Genomic DNA, 22,395 nt, shown 5'->3' with positions numbered 1-22,395 from the left:
AACAAATATTCAATAGATAATTTCTATTTTTATTTTCCTCTGACGTTATTCGTACTTGCAATATTTGCAATAACATGTTGGCAAGCTCGTGAATGTTGTAGCGTTTATTGGATGTGGCAATATTTACACCTTGCTACTATGTCCTATTGACTATTTTGTGCACAAGTATTTGCATAAGTTATAGACAGAGGACATTATTGTGAGAATTGTTGGACTCTCGAGAGGACATTGGGAAAATGAGTTTGGAATGAGAAGTAGAGTTAGATATAGAGGCAGTTAGAAAGCTCAGTTACTAGAATAACAATCAAAATGCTTGCGATACCTAAATGGTACTCACTATCTCGTATCGAGGGATGCCACTGCCGACTACGTCGAGATTCAAGGCTAGCCACCTCGTATTTGCATTGTATTTTAGCATCACCCTCTGCTCGGTTGCTTACTTACGCGCTCTTTAATACCCACCGCATCCTACTCGCGAATATTCTCAGCGACACACCACACATCGGACTTTCTCGAGCTAAACACTTCCATTCTTGTATTCTTGCCGTGTATTTATTCAATCCCTTGGCTTTACGTGGGACGTGGGAGCCTCAAAAGTAAACAGAAATTCTTCATTTAATTTGCATTTATAATTTTAAGTTTATTTTAGAATTTATAAATGCACACCCAGTCTCCTCGGAAAAAAATTGTGAGTTTTTTTTTTACTGATTCTACTTTTTTAGATGCTTTATAAAATAAGTCTTTGGTGTAAATATGGCACAGCCATAAAATTGTCCATGGGGGTATAATGAGCCTCCCCGAATTTCTTTTTCCGATTAAATTTACTCGTTTTTTTCGACGGGAAACGTCAGAATGATCAGAAGCCAAGATTTAATTAAACTTTTTTGTACAATTATGGAATTGATCGATTTTCGATATCTAATAGAACCCTTTTTTAACCAATTTAGTGAATTATATCCCAGTACATACAATTTAACGCGAGTTACAAAGTGAAAAATTTTTTAACCGAGAGTGTATCATTAAGGTGTGCATAATATACACTTTTAAAATTATTTTAAAAAGTTTAAAATATTATAGCGCCATACATATTGTATTTTATAACCCCCAAGGTGCACTTGCTATCCATAATAATAAAATTTATATATTATATCGTAATAGCTTTCGAAAGCTTTAGTTTTATAAATCAACTCATCTCGAGGGACGTCTCTAAAACATTCCATTGAGACTAGACATATATTTTTTCCACTTGCGTAAGGTGTTCTTTTAAACCACTACTCTCTATATCACAATAACAATTTATATATATATATATATATATATATGTATATATATATATATATATATATATACAGTAATAAAAATAATAACAAGTGAGCGTAAGACGCAAGATACAATTTACCCTTATGTTACTTTATGAACAAGACACAATAATGGGAAAGTTTTAAAACAATACAATACAATAAGATACTTCATATACTTTAACCAAAGCTAAGAACTTCTTCCATGACTTTTATTACCGCGTAAATATTTAGTCTGTTTACTTTAAAAAATAAAAAATATTTGAAAAAAAAAAAAAAACTAGTAAATATTCAGTGTAAATTAGACCACACACTGGACAGATCGAGTGTAAAAATGTATATCAGACAATAATAGGGCCAACACAAAGGACAAGTGCTGCCGTAATTCTCAGCAAAAGTGTATGTAAACAGAAAGCCTGTTTAAAGAGTGCTATTTTCTCATTAACGTCACATACTCTGGTAAAAGGGATGCCCAGTGGCCTTATTCGTATTATTATATACTGTGAATATATATATCAATGGCAACAGTTTGTTGGTGATTATTTTCCCTGGGTTTTAAATAAATTACCGAGTCAGAGTCCGTGTCCACGACCAGCCTCGCCCACCAGCTTAAATCCAACTTGTTATTTATATATAAATTTATATGCATATATTTATAACCTCTTTTTCTTTTTGCACACCTTTGAGCTCGCGTAACTCAGCTGTCGGTAAAATAGAAGATTGAAATAAATATTCAGGGTGTGCATGATAATAAAAAGACATTTTTTATCAGGCCCATAAAGTCTGATTTGAAACAAAAAATTACGTACGATAAAAGTTAAACTGGCCCGTATGAAAAAACAATATATGGTTAAAATATATAAAATCATATATGTTTGCAACAAAAAAATATATGATATATTATAAAAAATCATATAGAGATTTTCGCCGATTTAATATAAAATTATATACAGCAGTAAATATATGTATTCCATATATGTAGCTTATATGTTTTTTATATTAAGCCATATATACATTTACATTTACCTTATAATATATTGTATTGATATATTTCCTTTTATATTAAAAAAATATAAAATTTTTATATGAAATGAAATGTATGGTAGCATATAATTTATATTATATATGGCACTATATATTTTCTTTGTTATATCTTATTCGGTGTATATATATGTATATGGGTATACCATATATTCGCATCAAATTAACTAATTTTGAAAATTTTATCTGCAATTCAAAGAGTATATTAAAATTTAGATCTAATTCAATTGAAGCGGGTCATACGAATAAGAAACTTTTTTTTCCATACATAATATAAATATATGTTTTTATATACGATCGAAGTATATTTTTCGTTTATGATAGAAATATATATTTTTATGTATGAAAAAAATATAGTTTTCGTATATGACAAGAATATATATTTTCATATATAATAAAAATATATTTTTTGTATATGATTGACATATATATTTTATATATGCTAAACATATACGAACTCGTATATGATGAATATTATATTTTTTAATATAAAAAAAAATATATCAGAAAATACAGTTAAATTGGCCACATATATTTTCTGATATTTATCATATATTTTTACATATATTTTGACCATATATGGTATTTTCATACGGGGAAATTTAAAAATTGATAGTTTTGAATGTCTAATGTATTGTATATAAAAAAAAATAGTTTTATAAGGAAGGATAGAGTGTAATGGTGTGTGTTATATATATAAGACAAGACAAGTCTTCTTTTGATGACCGGTACTCTTGGGCAGTAAAACCGAGCATTTACGATTGGCCATGATGCCAAGTGCTCTTGAAAGATGTTTAGTTCGTTCTAGTACATCAGTAGACAGAATCCTCAGAGGTATAGAGAGTAAGAGGTATGATGGGAATCCTCAACATTAAACACTCCACTTGAGTCTTAGCTCTCATCCAGTTTGCCGCAGCTTCTACCAGTAAGAGATAGACACGCTTTGTTTATATCCAACAAAGAAAAGTACCCTTAGTTGGCATGGACTTTATTTGCTTATCGTCCGCGTCCATTTGTTGCTATTAATTTTATAACAGCATTCACCAGACAAGACCTCACCTATTAGATTAAATGTAACCTCAAGAACGAGAGCAAGCGCGGGAAAAACCTCATGAATTTATTTCTTAACTTCCCTTTCTATTCATTTTTATTCAGCATACGGTTTAAGTCTTTAGGCTTAACTCTGCAGTCTTTAGTTTAACCGCGGCATTATTATTTTCGACATTCAAACATTTACGACTCGCAATCATTACTTTAAATTCAAAATTTATTATTTAAATGTTTATTTATTATTGATGAAAAAATAAAATATAATAGGTAAAAGCTTTAAGTTATTAGTCAAGGTGTTTTAAATCTGAAGAATTGACGTTGAAAGTTATTACCACTTAAAATCTGTGGATAGCAATTAAATGCCAAGGGCTCTTTTATTATATACTCATTTGCATCCCACTAAGTTCTTTAATTTTTTTTTTTTTTTTTTTTTTATACATCTACAATCTTACATGTATATATATATTTATATATACTTACTCATCGGAATTAATCGTGTTATCCATTAAACTATAAATTAAAATCAAAACGTCTATATACTACCGTAAATTATGCATTTTTTAAAATGACTGTAGCATAGCATTGCGTGATTCAAAAGACACGTTCACTTGTATAAACTAAAATCCGATATTATTCAAGTTTATAATCCATGCCACAAGTATTTATTGGTATTTTTATTGAAACGTACTTATATTTCCTGCCGTTTATATTTATTACTCACTTGTAGTCATATTTATAATTTATTTTCAAAATTTTTTTTTTTATATTTAAAATAACTGCTTAAAAAATGGTTTTACGAAAAAAAGTATAGAAATGTTTTTTGTAGCTCTGTAAATTCTCTACAAAAAAGGTAGAATGACTTTTTTTTATATAATGATAATTTAAAGCGCTAGAAGCTCCGAAAGCTCTGGGAGTCAAAAATCAAAATTATTATTTGGAGTTTTGGAGTTCAAAATTAAAATTGCGGTTGAAATAATGATAATATGAAAAAATTTATAAGAATCTTTTTTGTAGTTCGCTAAATTTCGTACAAAAAAGATCTCGGTGACTTTTCTTCTAGAGTCAGTATTTATGTTGCTATTTAAAGAAATAAAAAGACCGTGGGAATTTTCCGAGATTACTCGCACAGTAAATTCAAGACATTATGGATGAAAACATAATTTCTAACTTCTACCGAAACAGATGACACTTTTCAGTCTCGTTTGTATAATTTCCCGCCATTGAAGCAGCTGGCAACATGCATAAATTCTTAAAGTTACGTTTTGCCTAATAGTACCTGATAATAAAATTCACTACTCTAGTCTATATTCCTCGTATTTTCCTTTATAAAATACTCATTTTACAAAACCACTTATTTAGTATTAAAATTCCATCGTACCGTTTAAAATTTTCATTAAATAAAATCTATCTACATATAAAATAAAAATAATATTGTTTATCAATTACACGTGTATCACACAGTAGCTTGAAGATTTGAATTCTGTAGGCGACATTTCACAATTTACTGACAGGTGTGCATTAAAAAAAAAAAACTTCACGAACACTCGATCAAGTGCAAACCCACATGTGATTAGTGCGTGGGACAGTTAATTCAAACGAGAAATTATTTCATATATAATAATCAACATACATGTACATATATGCAATTATATGAAGACACATTAAGCTGTCAATGATACTAATTAATCAATAATTGACTTATAATTCTCTCCCACCACAAAAAATGATAATAATAAGAATATTCAGTAGAAAAGTTGGTGTAAGTCTATGTAATTTTGGTGTTAAGGTTGTCAGTATTAAATTTAATCCTGAAAATGGTGTTAAAATTTTTAGCACTACAGGTGTAAAAGTTACACGTACCATGGTGTTAAATTTTATACTATAACGTTCGCACCACCAATGGTGTAAATTTATAAATTTTTTATTTAAAACTCAATTACTTCGACACTAACTATTCAATTTTTATTTCAAAATAATCTACACCAATAATAATAATTTGAAGTAATAACACCGAATGGTGTAAAAGAAAAAAATCATACCGTGTTAAAAATACACCACTTGATATTGTACACCAAAAAATTTTACACCAAGGATATCGTGAAAAGTCCTCGGGAATTTTACACCAAAAATTTTTTACAGTATACGCCGGTTTAACACCGCTAAGTAGGACCGTTACACCGGTGTTAAAATAATATCATTTTAACATCGCTTTTTTTACACGAATATGCAAAGCCCAATTATATATATTTGTACAATAAATTAAAATAGTACAGAATGTTAATCCTTTGAGTTACGGATCAGTGAACGCAGTTCATACCTCACTAAATTACCTCATGCGTACTTGCTAAGTACCAAACGACTTTTACACATACACACATACAGTAACTCATCTACTTGTACACATTGGGTAGTAGTAAATTCTAATGCCAATAGATCATCGTGAAAGCTAGCAACGTTTCTGTGTGATTAAACATTTGATTAAACATTAACGTCCATCGAGTCTAGACAGATTAAATATTAAGTCCACCTTAGCTTGCTGATCTAAAAGCTCGTTCTATTGACTTATTAACCTATCCATGTTGTACACTTTCAATTACTTAATAATAAACTAAGATATATTTATAAAAAAAAATAATCATTATTTTTAATTTTTTGCTTTTTATTTTTAGTATGATAAAAATATGTATACACATATATATTATTTTATCAAGTGAATCGACGTGTTTACAAGGTCGAGTCAAAGACTAAAAATATAAGAAAAGGTTAGTAATAATAATGATATTAATAGTCGTGGAAAAAAATGTGATGTGATGGATAGATTTTTGTATAGGTTTTGAAAGGACGAGTTATGGCTGCTATGATATTGGTATTGAATATTATTAAATTGATCTGTATGTTGTCTACACCTGTCTCTATCTACCGACGCAAAAGCTAGTGAGAGAAACACATGATACACACGGTTGCAGAATGTTGTATTGCGGTATTGTCTTGTGTACACAATTTCTATTTCAATAATTCATATCTATTGACAACGACCACGTGCTTCGGTATTCATATTTTTATTTTATTGTTTTATATATTTAAATATCGATTTAAATTACTACGCTTTGTATGTAGTATCTCATTGATTTTATTGATCATTGGTAATTCAAATTTAATTATTATTATAATTAATAAATTATTTAAATAATATGATGTTTATGTATAATTATATATTTTATATTTATTACGTCGTGAAATTATAAGAATTTGTTAACTTTTTCTGAAACAAACTCGATTTATAATAATCGCTAATATTTTTTTCCCGCCATGAAAATTTAAAATTTAAAAAAAGGAAGTTATTGGTCTCGGTCCGATTTTCGAAAATTGAGTTTTCATCAGATCACGAAGTTTTGAGGTCCTGGAAGATATTCTGACTATTTTCAGAAGGAGGTCTGTGTGTGTATATGTGAAAACTAATTTTATCTTCTGATATCTTTGAAACAAATCAACCAATCGATACTTAGAAATGATTAGATTTTGAAGTCGATCGGCCGAGTAGTTTCCAAGTTATTTGGAAAAATAAAAATCGAAAAAAAATTTTTTTTCAGGTTCTTGTTACATCACTCGTAAGCTGCTGGATTTGCTTCAAAATTTAACCAAGAGCTAAGTCGCAAAAGTACTTTCGATCGCTGCAAATCCGTCGATTTGTTCCAAAGACATCGTCAAGAAAAATTACTTTTTTTCAGCGAAATATATTTTTTTTTGGTCCAAGCGTTTTTTGAACTCGAAAAATTACAAATAATAACATTTTCTCTCTCTGAGCTCGGAAACGGCGAGAAGTTTTGGAGTTGGCCTACAGGGTTAACCATTTTTTTAAAAATTTTTTGTATCAATAATTAGAACTTCCGACTGGGTAGGGCACAAATTATGTATAAATTCAATTTTTATACTTTTTGGTAATGAATCAACGACGAAAGCTGACTAACGGAAATTGATAAATTAAATTTTATAAAAAAAAATTAATAGACGATAAAATGTTAGTGTTGCATCAGTAAACAATGAAACAATCATCAATTATGTGGGTGGAGGTGGATGTTGGAAATACTGCTGAGTGTTTGTTGGATAAAGGAGTGAAAATAATCTTTTTGCGCTTCTTCAGTCATTCGGATCCTCAATACACTCACAATAAACACCACCACCAGTGCAAATAGCAGTTTAAATCTCTGTAGAGTTAAGAGCCAGTGAAGAAAATAATGAGATTTTGTTTATTGTTTTAGTCAAATGTGTTATATATATATACGTGGGTACGGATAAAAAAGTGTAGAGTAAACGATAGACCATTACAACCCGAATGGAATTTTCTTGCTGGCATTGTTCTTACACTCTCATGCGGAATAATATTTTACTAACACATAAATCAAGCTAAATAACAGAATATGATATTCTTAAATGTCAACGGAAATTCTCTCAATGTACACTATTATACAAAATTGACTTTTAAAATCAATCAATAACATTTTTTTACAAAATATCTGGTGATAATTTTTAAAAATAAATCAGTTTCTAATTTTTTCAACGAAAAATCCGTCAATAATTTTTTTTCCAAATATCTGATAATTATTTTTGACAATAAATCAGTCAACGATTTTTTTACAAAATATCTGATAATTATTTTTGACAATAAATCAGTCAATGATTTTTTTACAAAATATCTGCTAATAATTTTCAAAAATAAATCAGTCACTAATTTTTTCAACAAAAGAAAAAAAAAATCAGTCAATAATTTAAGAAAAAAAAAATAATCGTAAAGTATTTTCTAAAAGTAATAAATTTATTTTTATTAAAGTAAAATGTTGAAAAACGTCTACACGAGCTGTCTTCTAACGATAGCCTAATGATTAAGTGAAGTATATTTTATTTATCTTAACAAACTCGTTATTATTACTTCAAATTGGCCAGAAGCGATTTCCCAGATCTTCTTTTGTACTTACTTACTTACTTACTAAACTTTAACTCGTAAATCCGTTATCCGCGTTTAAATCCCTGCGTGAATATCGCTCGAGAAACCATCACAGTCTCTCAATATTCTCATTCTTCATAAGTAATGTAACTTTACCCTCAATCATCTCCTTTACTACAGATTCTATTAAATTTTTTTTTCCCGTCATCGATCCTCCGTATCGTCATAAACACAAAACTTTTTTCAAAGAATATTCAAACGTCAAACTTTTTCAATTATACACCCATACATTTTTCTCTTTTTAAAAAAAAAAATTTCTAATTATTTTTTTTTTTTTTTTTTTTTTTTCTAAAAATTAATTCAGAATTTTTGTTATCTAACTTGAAATTTTAAAATTTATGACTCCGATAAAAAATTTTATTCACAATATTTATAAAAATTCTCTTACGTTAACAGATCACGTAAAAAATTGTTAAAAAAAATTTTTCCCAACAATACTTATCCTATTAATCGTAAAAATTATTGGAGTGTGAATATGTCCAACACGTAAGGCTTTATCTTCTAAAGTAGAGAAAGCCATCCGAATCCCGATTAAGTAGTAAAATATATAGTAGTAAAAAAATTGGTGATCAGCCAAAAAAGCTCGATGTCGGATTTATACTACATGAGCAAGCCATTTATCGCGATACGTGTTCGATAATCGAACATTATTTTCCTTGAAAAATAGCTATGGATTGCATGCACAACTATCCTATGCTCTACCTTCCGACATACTACAAGAGTAAATACGTGTGTGCAAAATATGTCTCAAGTCAGCTCTGTTAACTTTTTTCCTCGTTCGAATTTTTTTTATCTTACTCAGTTCATCCGATAAATCATATTCAGATTCAGTTGTCGAGCACATAAACTATCTACTCTGTAAATATATTCACACATATATATATAAATATATATAAACTTGAGCACACGATCATCTCATCGTTAGAGTTTCGCGCCACGCTATGCTGCGCATCATGTTTATTTCTTGTTTGGTTTATTCTAAAGCGAATTACTTCCGCTTTGTCGTTCAACTTCCATCATTAGCTTAGCTAACGGTATCAACTTTCGATCCCTTTCGTTATAAATTTGTTTTAAAACCATTGGATGTATTTTCCTGACAGGACAGCATTCTTTACTAACTATTTTTAGATGCTATGTTTTTATTTTTTTTTAAATTGTTCATTTCAAATTATTATCGTGTAAGAGAGTTTGATAAATTGAGAACTTAATAAAGCTTGATAAGACTTCAAAAGAAATAAAAAATGTTACGGTCAATAAATTTTTTATTGAGAAATTTTTTTAAAAATTTTAATAATTTATTGGGGTGTAAAATTAATTAAAAAATGTTTTTAATTTAATTTTTCACGCGATAAATTATAAAAAAATTTTTATAATAATTTATCAATATTTCGGATTTTTAAAATTAATTAATATCCAAATTGGGACAAATATTTTTGATTTTTAATTAACCAGACATTTTTAACATTGAGTTGTAAAAAAAATTTTTCAAAAATAAATTAATAAAATTCAAGACTTAAAAAAAAAAAAATGTTAATCGACAATTTCACCAATGATTTAATTAACAATCACGCGAATCCTTACAACTAGAATATTGCGTAATAACAGCATGTACGAACTTCACTTTTTATTTCAATTTCATGTTTTTTTTTTTTTCATAACTTTTCTTTCTTTTTTTTTTTTTTTTATACGAAAGAACTCGACCCACTTTCCATCAAACAGGGATCCTGATGTTCGCTCTTGGCTCAACAGGATTTGCAACCACGGGCAAATAAAATTTTAATGCGCATGCCGCAATAATTCTTTGATGTAAACGGACGATCGAATACCATTTATATAATTCAGATTTTTTCACCTCGAAATTGCCGCGTCTAATACTTTATTCAATTTATTTTTTAATAGATCCTCCATACTTTTTATTTTTTCTTAGGATGAGATTTTCTGATAAAAATTATCTGAATAAATAAAGTGTAAGCGGCTCGAATGTATGAGATTTTGAGTAAAAAAAAGAAAAAAAAAATAATAATAATGATAAATATTATATCTTAAAATAGCAATACACGAGTTGGCTGTTGGCTGTCGGCTGTCGGCAGGACTTAATAAATCGTGGGCGGTGGCTCGAGGAGGTGAATCTTATCGATATCTCGATCGGCATTGCTGCTGCCGATACCTTGACTGCTACGCAAAGTACACCCGTATTATAATGAGCAATAAATAATCGCGAGCGACTTATACACCCTACCTACTGCTCTCCATATACTTTTAATATATCTATGTATACTTAAGTATTTATATAAATACGTAGCTTGTGTGTCGACGCGAGTATTAAAATGAACAAAAATTAAACCAACATACGACAGAATAGAGGAGACATATTTTTTTTTTTTTAATATAAAATATATGGATAAAAATATGTAGGGACAGTGACCTCACCTCGGGATGCTTTCAATCGATTTTATCTCACTGGGATCGATGTCTCTGGACATTTTGAATTGCCGCGCATTACTTACTCAATAAACTATCCAACCCTCTAGCGATATTGATCAACTATTAGATTATTTTTAATTTTTAATTTCTCATAGTTTTTTAATTTTTTTTTACTTATTATTATTCACATTTTATCGGATAAGGAGCATTGATAAATAAAAATTTTTATTTTGTGATAATAAATTTTTGATCGAGAGCAAAAAATGGAGACAAAATTGCTTTGATTTAAAAAAAAAAATTAAATTATTAGAATTTAAAAAATGATATTTTATGAACATTAGCATTTAATTCCGGCTTTTTCTGCTTGAAAATTAAAGTTTGTCCTCAAATAAAATTTCCATTTTACCAGTTCACTCGTTTTCCTTTTACATCAAATAAATAAATAAATATATAAACACAGATAAACATGAACAGAAAATAAATTTATTCAAAACGGAAGCGAGATCTCACAAGTCCTGACGTCCAAAGGCAGGTGGATCCACGGTCGCTCGAGGTATTTACATTAGCATACGCCGACTTGTAGTTCTGCTCATATCGAGAGAGCACATGAATATTCTAACGTGCAAATACCTATACCTATACATTATCAATTCGACTAAAAAGCTTACATATATTGCATATCTATGTACTATATAGTTCCAGAGAGAGAGAGAGAGAGAGAGAGAGCAAAACGGGCCTCAATTTTTATTAATTTTTACAATGGGGTAATATGAACATGTGGTAACTCCCCTCTCCCATACTGGGTCATTATTCCGGGACTCAAAAAAGAAGTAGTGTAAAAAAATTTTTTATGTTGCCCCCTTATGGCTTTAAATTGGGAAAACTGGGGCACAGTGGCCCTCTTTCGAAATTTGGCAAAAAAGATTCAGTAGAAATTCATTTTATGCAAGCGTATGAAAAGAATCCATGTAGGGGTATATGGAAATCTATAGAAGTCTATATATGAAACTATGGATTTACATAGATTCATGGGAATCAACGTAGAAAAGTACGGATTTATATAGAAATCCATGGGTACCTGCACAGAAAAATGGATTTCTTAGCGCAAGAAAAAATTTTTTGCTCCGATAAATCCTTTTTTTCTGTATGAATTCCCATATTATACAGGAATTCCATACAGAAAACTTTGGATACCTAGACTTCCATACAGAAAATACATATTCTTATTCTACAAATCCCCATAGAAATTTGGATACCATAATTTCTATAAAAAAATTAAATATACATGGTAAACCATGTATGTCCCCATAGGAATATAAACCAGGTTCCCATAAGGATTTTTGCAAAATTTTTATTTCCATGGGGTCATTGTATAAATCTCCATAAAAATCCATATTAAATTCATATGAATTTAAGTTTCCTATAGGAAACCGTCCGAAAACGCCATATAGAAATCTTTGGTGAATTCTCACGTGAATTTTATATGAGGAAGTGAAATTCAAAATATTCCACATAATTAAAAATTTTTTCAAAAACAGTTTTTAGAATCAAGCCGTCGTGTCTTGAGTAAAAAATAATTTTATTGAAAATTAAAAAAAAAAAAAAAAATTCCATGATCAAAAGTCACAAGAAATAAATATGTACTTCAGTGGGTCGTCGTCCCCATACAATAAATATATGATGGTAGTGGGATAGAGGAAATGAGGGTATTCCCAATAGGGAGTCATATATTGGTCACGTTGGTAGCTTTTAACATAATGTACAATGTACTTGTGTTATTACATCTAAACAACGCAATGCACTTACACATACATTTATACATATAGATATATATATATATATACATTTGTTATGCACTTGCCTATTACATTGGTACAACAATTATAGTTACGATACACTAGATGCTCAACAGAATGTTGCATAATTGCTGCTGCCGGACGGGCTGACCAGTTTGTCGTTACGTGGGAACGACTTATAACTGTTATAAGAGTAGTTGTGTATATATAAATATAAAGATAAATATAAATATACATACATATATAGAGTATAAGAAAATTTCGACATGACAACCGACCACCTATGGTTTCTATATGGAAATAATCGTAATCGTTAAAGGAGATGCCGTTATACAAGACCCGATTGTTCCGTTAAAACCTTGGTCCTGATCAAATCTACAATTCTAATGTCTATTCTATGGACAATAAGCTAAACATTCAGCTAATTTGTCTGAGTAGTTATTGAACTAGTAGTACTAGTAGGAATTATTGTTGTTGTTGTTGTTGTTGTTGTTGTTGTTGTAGACAAGACGGCTAAAATAGTTGTCGAGATTTGCAGTACGCAAAATATATTCTAATGCTAACGAGAATGGAAATTTAATATATCGATTCAACAATTGGCAATTTAGTTAATTGTCATCGTTAACTTTTGATTTAATAATCATTTTTTTTTTTAGATACCCAATTATTTTTATTTGAGACATTTATTTATTTTATAATTAATTGTTATTTTTACGTAACGTTTTATTTAATCTTGAGACTATTTGGGAGTGAAAAAAATTTATTATTACTTTTTATATTATGGAAGATATTCAATTTTGGGTGAAGGTGTTTTTGAAGTACACTATTAAAAAAAATTGACCGATGAAAATAATAGTTTAAAAATGCTATGACAGCAAAAAATAATAATCGCTTAATAATGACAAAAATATCTATAAAGCTCAGCTCTAGCTATTAAATTTTTTTCTTTTTTTTTACTGTTATTGAACAAATAAATCGCGTAAAAAAATACGTTCATAAAAATTTTAGTTTTATTATTTGGTGAGCTAGCGATTTCTGCGCCAATTTTTTGCTGTTGTCGATCATCGGGTTAAAATTATATTAATTTTGATAACCAATTACTCAAAATTTCAAAAAATATTTTCTGTAAATTTCATTAATTTTTAACTTCCCGCGACGAAAATTTAAAATTTTCAAATAAGGAAGTTATTGGTCTCGGTCCGATTTTCGAAAATTGAGTTTTCATAAGATCGCGAAGTTTTGAGGTCCTGGAAGATATTCTGACTATTTTTAGAAGGAGGTCTGTGTGTGTGTATATGTGAAAACTAATTTTATCTTCTGATATCTTTGAAACAAATCAACCAATCGATACTTAGAATTGATTAGATTTTGAAGTCGATCGGCCGAGTAGTTTCCAAGTTATTTGGAAAAATAAAAATCGAAAAAAAATTTTTTTTCAGGTTCTTGTTACATAACTCGTAAGCTGCTGGATTTGCTTCAAAATTTAATCAAGAGCTAAGTCGCAAAAGTACTTTCGATTGCTGCAAATCCGTTGATTTGTTCCAAAGACATCGTCAAGAAAAATTACTTTTTTTTCAGCGAAATGTATTTTTTTTTGGTCCAAGCGTTTTTTGAGCTCGAAAAATTACAAATAATAACATTTTCTCTCTGAGCTCGGAAACGGCGGGAAGTTTTGGAGTTGGCCTACAGGGTTAACTATTTTTCAAATTTTTAAAAAATTTTTTGTACCAATAATTAGAAGTTCCGACTGGGTAGGGCACAAATTGTGTATAAATTCAATTTTTATACTTTTTGGTAATGAATCAGCGACAAATGCTGACTAACGGAAATTGGTAAATTAAATTTTATAAAAAAAAAATTAATAGATGATAAAATGTTAGTGTTCTCTGCTCAATAAAAAATTACCACCGCGATATTTTTCCTCAAATTTTCATTGTAAAATTTTTGGCCAAAACTCCTAAATAATTTTATATAAAAAAAAAATTAATTAACAAAATTTTTTTACTGTCAATTAATTGCAATGGCTTAAAATATAAAGTCACTGTTATAATGTACAAATAAATTTTATAAACTAAATTATAAAAAATAAATTTTCTTGCATTAAGAAAACCACTAAACGTAAATGTTTTGCCAGTAATAAAAACAAATCCATTCTGTGTTTTTAAAGATAAACAAAAAAAAAAAAAAAAATAAGTTAAGTAAAATATTTATCTCTATTATCCATTATTATTCCCAGACGTTCCCAGTCTGTAGTCAGTTTCACAATTTAAACTCCCGTCGTAGAATGAGAAAAGACAGAGAGCCGATTTGCTTCCGACTTAGATAATAACAACAGTAACATTAAAACCCGCGACTACTTATAAAAGTGCGGACATGCTTTTTGAGATAAACAAGACAGATAGAAAGTTTAAATAAACGTTATGTTTACAATTGTACTATTTAAATAAATTATTAATTCCATACTGCGGTAAAATAAAAATAAACAATTATTTTATCCCCGTAACGTAAATTCATTACACAATTACAGATAATAAAAATATTATAAATTAAGTTAATTAAGATTTCTCAATTACTCCCGTCCAATTTAAGTCTTATACAAATTTACGATAATATATTTTTATATAAATGAAATAAACAATCGTAAATAAATTATAGCCTTTGAGTTAAGTAGAAAGTTTGTAAACGAGTGAGCCATTTCTCCAAGGCGTGTCTGCAGAGGTCACCTAGGTCAGTGTAGTTTTTATAGAAGAAAATAAAAAAATCCTTAATGCCGCCCAATGATTGCCAGATCCAATAGTACTCAATTCTATGATATCGTGTCTTTACCAACACTTTGAGATTTATAATAGTGCAGTGTTCTATTGGATATTCGATAGGAGGGTTTGATTCAGGAACAACTGAAACGATAAATGAATGCACTCAGTATAGAGATCGATGGAGACTTGGCCTCGTGACGGAGTCGTAGCCGGGAGCACCTACAACAACAACAACCACCTAAGAACACTCAGACTTTCAACTAGAACTCTCGTGACCTGACCTTCTTCTTATACTCTTTATTTTTCATAGTTTTATTTTATATCCACTACGCTTACCACACCGAGCACGATACCCTTTTATGTATACTTTACAAGATAAACCTTTTTTTTATTTATAAAACCATCAATTTTTACTTTTATTTTAGTGTTCGAGTATTAGAGTTCTCAGAGTGCAAAAATAATTTTTTGGTGAAAATGGAAATGCTGAGGAAATTCGGATAATTTTTAGTGGCGGAAAAATTATTGATTAATGATTATTAATTAAAAAATTTAGGACTGAACTCATTTACTAAAAAATTATGAAACATTAATTCGAAACTTTACTACACAAAAATAATAATTACTATTTAATTGAAGCATTTAATTACCTAAAAAAAAGGAGTTTAAATAAATTCGAGTAATTATCAGATATTAATGATGCTATCAAAAAATAAAACGTTTCATATTTTTAATCTCCAATTAAATTGTACTTTCAAACTGCCATTAATAATTATAATTACCAAAAAATAATATTTTTATTAATATCAAACCTGAGTCAAAAAAAATTCGGATTTAAATCTCAAAGTTGTCAATGAGATTTTTGAGGATCGATTTATAATTTTAAGATTGACATCAGTAGAGAAAGTTATCCTAGTTTAGTCCTCAAAGTAGAAGTTACGACCCATTTTACCACTTTGAAGAGTAAACTGGAGTAACATAATCTGGATTAGAGCCTCAAAAGACTCAAAACATACAGGAATTATTTTATCCACATTTGCTCGGGTTACAATATTTAGCCTCATCGAACCCAAGTAAGCCTCAATCCAGCCTCACTGAGTAAAAATAGCATTTTGAGCCTCAAATGTTGTTCAAAAAGCCTCAATGAGCCTCAAATGATGCTCAAAGATCCTCAATAAGTCTCGATGAGCCACAAATAAACCAAGTCTTGACTATGAAATTTAAAATGTAATTTAAATTCGATTAGTATTATTTGAAGCTCTTTGATCACCATTTGAGGCTCTGTGAGCATTATTTGAGGCTCATTCAGGCTTTTTGAATATCATTTGAGGCTCAAAATACTTTTTTTTTCTCAGTGAGGCTGGATTGAGGCTAGATATTGTGACTCGGATGAACTTCAAAAGTCTCATTCGACGTATTCTCTCCCTCCCTTTTCTATCTAAAATTTTTCAAAGTCCGAAATGTAACTTTTAATTCCTTGAGGATTTTGAGGTCTTATAATTTAAAATCGATACATTATTGGCATTTAGACCTCACAGTTCTCATTGAGGATTTTTAGTACTAAAGTAGAGTTACTTTCTGCGCGGCAAATAAAACATCAAAGGAGGTTCTTGAGGACTAAACTAGAATTCGTTTTTTGACTCGTGAAGAAACTAAATTTATCCGACCACGACAGATTTTTTTTTTTACACCATTAATTAAAAAAAAAAATTTCTTTATCAGTCAAAAGAAATTTGTTACAAGCTCGGATAAAATATTAAAATAATAGACGCTCGTGCTTTAGACTATAAGTATAGAAGATATAACTTCAATAATAAAAAATTATATCTCACGGTCATGAACGGAGATATAAGGTGTTGTGTAGGTACTAAAGTACATACTAACTATTATCAATGTTCGTCGTCGTTGTCGCCGGTGGTGTACTATACAATACTATATATCTATTCATATATACATATATGTGTATATACACATAGTAGAGTTAACTGTGACGGCAAACGGTTGGATACAAGTGTAGTCCATATATATATATATATATATATATATATATATATATATATATATATATATATATATATATATATATATTTATATACATATAGTAGATAGGAATATTATTATGAAAAACGAAGGACTCAACGACGCATACACGCGTGTTATATAGTGTCTAGGTGAGAAACACCCTCTGGCAAAAGAGTAACCAAAGATCGCGCGAATATGATAGTATTGTTTTACCTCATCCGGAAAACTTTTATTCACCTTGGCTCTCCAGCTCGCTATAAGTTTAATAAAAAAAATTATTTATTTAACATTTGCTATCAATAACCAAATGTTTACATAATTCAATTCTATTTCATTTCCTTTCCATACTTTACTTCTGTAATCAAAAGTTTTAAATAAAATTTTTTACATTAATGTTACATTTTCCATTTTTTCCCATGCACTATTGATTTTTTAAAAGTTTATTACTTTATCTCATTTAAAGTTTCGGTAATTAATACCCATTAAAAAAGTACAGTGTAAAGTTTTTAGTTATAATTTTTTAAAAGCTAACGATTTCAATAAATAATTAAGTTACTAAGAGTAGGAAAATAATTTGACTATTGATTTGATTTTTTTTTAAATTTAATTGTGATCGGTTACTTGTTTTGTTTAATTCTCAAAATTAAATTAAACATCTTAATGTTAATTTATTGTATAAATTAGCAATTACGGTGACAGAAACAGTATTGGAATTGGTAATAAAATAGAGAAATAACAATAACGGAAATGAGAACAAGAGGATGTTTAAAGTTTGTTTAAGTGCCCTAATGAATAATCGGGTACAAGCAGCAATGGCCAGTGGAATTGATTAAGCACTGTTGGAAAGTTGAACGCGAAAATACACTACTCTAAATATATAGACGCAAATACCCAAGTCCGATATGTTCCTTCCAAAGAGTGTACCCAGACCCCGGTACTTTTGCGGCTCTTCTGACAATTCAGACCGAGCGTAACTTTCTTTTACAGGCGCCGCTGTACCTCCAAGCAAGACCACTCGTTTTTTTTTTATTTTTTATTATTTTATCTCCATGTTTCGCGGCAATTTGGGTCAGGGTGTCTCGGGTAATCTCCCAACAAACATTCCCTCCTTTTACCCACTAAACTTTTTCTTTAGATTATAAAAATAAATAATATTATTTTAATTAAATCATCTTTTTTTTTTATTTTTTCAGGCGCCCTTTACTATCTGGGTTTTTTCTTTGCTGTGTCTGATTTTACCTCAAAATGTATTTTCAAAACCCGGTAAGTTTACTTTTATTTAATTAAAAAAAAAAAAAAAAAAAATTGTTATTTTTGAATTTTGTACGGCCACACTTTTTATACTGAAAATTTGTCTGATTAAAATTGAGGGCCAAGGCAATAATTTATTTTTATCATCTATATTATTAAGAGAATAAGGAAAATTTTGTTCCCGCCATATTTATATGATAGAATTAGTTAATTTTATTAAATTTGGTATCTTTAGAAAGGTCTTGACTTGAATTCGTGCCTTTTCATTGTTCAAACTCTTTCTTATTGCGAAGTATTAAGATAAATAAATTTATCTATGTGATTCGAATTACATTTAAATTACGCGGGGAAAAAGTCGATCGTATTTATTTTATTTAAATAAATTAATATTTTAATTTTAATTAGTCTGTTACTAAATATGACTGAATGTCACTGAATATAGCTAAATTATTTAGAGGAAGGGGGCAAAATGGGCCCCCTAAGAAATGAGGGCTTATATGTAATATAAATGTCAGCCTATTTTTCCCCACTCTCCTCTAATAGGGGAAGGGGGGCTTTAAAATTTTAAGTGCCTCAAATAATTTTGGAGCGAAATGGGTCCTCAAAATTTAAGGGACCCCCTTTCCCCCTATATCGCGATGCTAATTTTAAAATGACATATTTTTATACTCCCTTTTGGTTTTAGGGAGCTTCTCAAAATCAAAAGATCGTACACAGAAAAAAAAAAGGATTAATTGACGCGAAAATTCTTTATTCACCTGAAAAAATTTTTACTTACCCCGAGAAATTTATTGCATTGTAAATTAAAAACAAAAATTTATTTAGAATTAGAAAAATTATTTGGCGCAAAAAATTTTTTGCAACAAGAAATCCTTTTTTTCTGCGTATTTAAAAAATTTAGTAGTGATATTTGGGCAGTCACGTACTCGTTTATATTAAATGCCAAAATAAATCGAGTGATGTAAAAGTATATATTTTAAAATCATTTAAATAATTTAAAATTTAACTGTTTTAATAAAATTTCCCAGACGACATCCGTCAATAAAAATGATCGGTTATTTAAGAAAATTGTGAATTAAATGCATTGAAAAATTCATAGGTCATAAGATGAATAAAAAAATAAAAATTGATTTGAATATAAAAATAATATTGAATTTTCCACGGTAACATTTCTGAGATGTCAAATTTAATATTTATATAAATATTAATATATAAGAGAAGAGAATATTAATGAGAATTATTAACATATGCGTGAGTACTCGAGGCGAACCGTATGATAGTTAAATTTGAATCATGACATTAGTTCATATCTACACCAAATAATATATATATATATTTATATAGACAGATGTATGCTGCATAGTTTAAGTAACTGGATGTTGAAGCAGATGAATTGAGATTCATCTATTCAATATCTCTGTTTTGTACTTTAGCATACTGACTGTAGTGCAAAGCTGACGATATCAAACGAGCCATTCTCGCTGCACTTTACACGCCCCGACTGATTTAAGTCCTTATGCAATATTACTGATATATCTGTATATCTATATATAGGTATTTATTCTGGATTACATGTATGTACAATATTGCACCCAAAGATATCGTGGGAATGGACCTCTACTATCGGACTATTATTATTATTTTTATATACCTCCATTCCTATTTTATTATAAATACTCATGCACTTTTATTTACATATTTTTTTTTATTGTTTATATTTACTCTATATCCTGTGTTATATATATATATATATATATATATATATATATATATATATATAGTATTTTTTATAGAGATAAATGTACGTGGTTGTTTATCGTATTACTAAATAGAAAATATTTTTGTTCAGTCATGAATAAAAATTTTATTGTTAAATCGTGAATGATAAAGAATAGTGGATTTTTAAATTTATAAAAATTTATACTTCAATGGAGAAAATAATTTAGTTTTTTAAAATGTGGGTTGATACGATCCGCATTTGTATTTTTGTATTCAAGATATTTCATAGTCTTTAATTTATTTAAATTTTTTTACGTCTCAAGTTTTAGAGATAAAAAAATCAGGAATTTTTAAAAATGTATGAAAAATATATTATAAGTATCTATCGATTTGAAGCTTTTATTTGGTATCCGGTATGCAATTTTAGCAGAATTTTTTTTTTATTCGAAGGGGGGGGGGGATTCACTTTTTCGATTGCGCTTAACTTTTTACTTTTTTTTTGTGATTAAAAAAAGAATTTTAAAAATTTTTTACATTTCCTGGACAAAATGGAGTAGCCTCAAAATTTTTTTTTATAATTTTTAAAAAATTTTAAAATAATTGCAAAAATAAATTGCAGACATCTTAAATTACTTGAAAATAATTGTAAAAGTAAATTATAATTTAAATTTTCCTAGAATTTTTATATAAATTTGAATTTCCCGCCAAAAAAAAAAATAGAATATATTTCTATGGATTTTATAATAATTTCTGAAATATTTAACTTTTATTTAAAAATAAACGCGTTCTATTGAACACATTAATAATTTATTTGGCGCGAAAATTCAAAAAAAAGTTCACTTGCGTCATTTAAAAATTACTAATTTCCATACAACATTTAAATTTGAATGTTAATTTATAAATAAAAAAGTATGTGAGAAAATTACAAATGCAGAAAAAAATATTCATCAAATGTCCATTCATGTATGAGTAGAAAATTGAGTCTTTATTTATTTTTTAAAAGTAAATAAATTTTAAATTGAAAAATTTTAATTTCCTGCTTTGAATATTTATGAAAGAAAATAGCAAATGCTTGGTTTTTATGTAAAAATTTATTATCAATCAATCGAGGCTTTTATATATTTTTCTATATAAGTATATATTTATTCTCTTTTAATTAGACATCACAAATGCTTATACTTTCTATCGAACTTATTTTTTAATTAAATAAATTTGTACATAAAAAAAAATTCGTATTCTCTTTTACATTTCAACGTTTACTATTCACTGTACTGATGATGAAAGGTTAAAGTCTTTTTGCAAGTTTTATTTGTAATGACTGTGTTGTGCTGTATCCTCATTTCTATCACCAGAGACTAGACGAATGGCATATAAAAGCAGATGCTCACCGCTCCTCTTTTTGATTCACTCCCTCAATAGATTGAGAACAAGACGAAATAAAAATAAATAAAAGTTAAATAAAGAAACCTCGAGTTAAATGAAGATAAAAGATTAAAGATAATATGACATTTCTCTACCATTTCATCTATTTTTTTTTTTTTTTTTTTTTTTTTGCGAATAAAAAATCCATTGAATTTCATCTCCTATTATTGACATATATTAAATTCCTTTCACTCATCTATCATCTTCTGTAACACAATATCCTTGAAACAAAAAAATTTATATATACATATATATATATATATATATATATTTATTTATTTTAAATAATTAATCATCAATAAATTGTTGATGATATATGCTACATTTAATTTATTTATACTTTTAATTTTAAATTGCGTGATAAATATTTAAAATATGAAAAAAGTCATCCTCATCTTTTTTGTAGCTCGTTAAATTCTCTACAAAAAGTATTTTACAAATTTTCTTCTAAAATCAATATTTAAAGCCTAAATTAATTTTTGAACCAGGACAAACTTTTTTTTTTTGAACATTATTTATTTTGAACTTCTGACTATAAGATAAAAATGAAAATTGCAGCTCAAATATTAACTTAAACAAAAAAATCATATCTATCTTTTTTGTAGCTCGTTAAATTC

At 28.4% G+C, this 22,395-nt stretch overlaps 1 protein-coding gene across 2 annotated transcripts in view; it reads left to right on the top strand.

Annotated features, from left to right (window-relative positions):
• Window positions 1-22,395, top strand: part of LOC103579549 (cadherin-99C) — a 100,414-nt gene that overhangs the window by 50,502 nt on the left and 27,517 nt on the right. For both annotated transcript variants that reach the window (XM_053739633.1, XM_053739632.1), the window contains one exon: window positions 18,580-18,649. In XM_053739633.1, the coding sequence (XP_053595608.1) occupies window positions 18,580-18,649 (70 nt within the window). The remainder of the gene's footprint in view (window positions 1-18,579; window positions 18,650-22,395) is intronic.

This window comes from Microplitis demolitor, chromosome 5 (genome assembly GCF_026212275.2).
Source record: "Microplitis demolitor isolate Queensland-Clemson2020A chromosome 5, iyMicDemo2.1a, whole genome shotgun sequence".
Lineage (NCBI taxonomy): Eukaryota > Metazoa > Arthropoda > Insecta > Hymenoptera > Braconidae > Microplitis > Microplitis demolitor.
The sequence above is the reverse complement of the archived record's forward strand: the minus strand, read 5'-3'. Positions and strand labels throughout refer to the sequence as shown.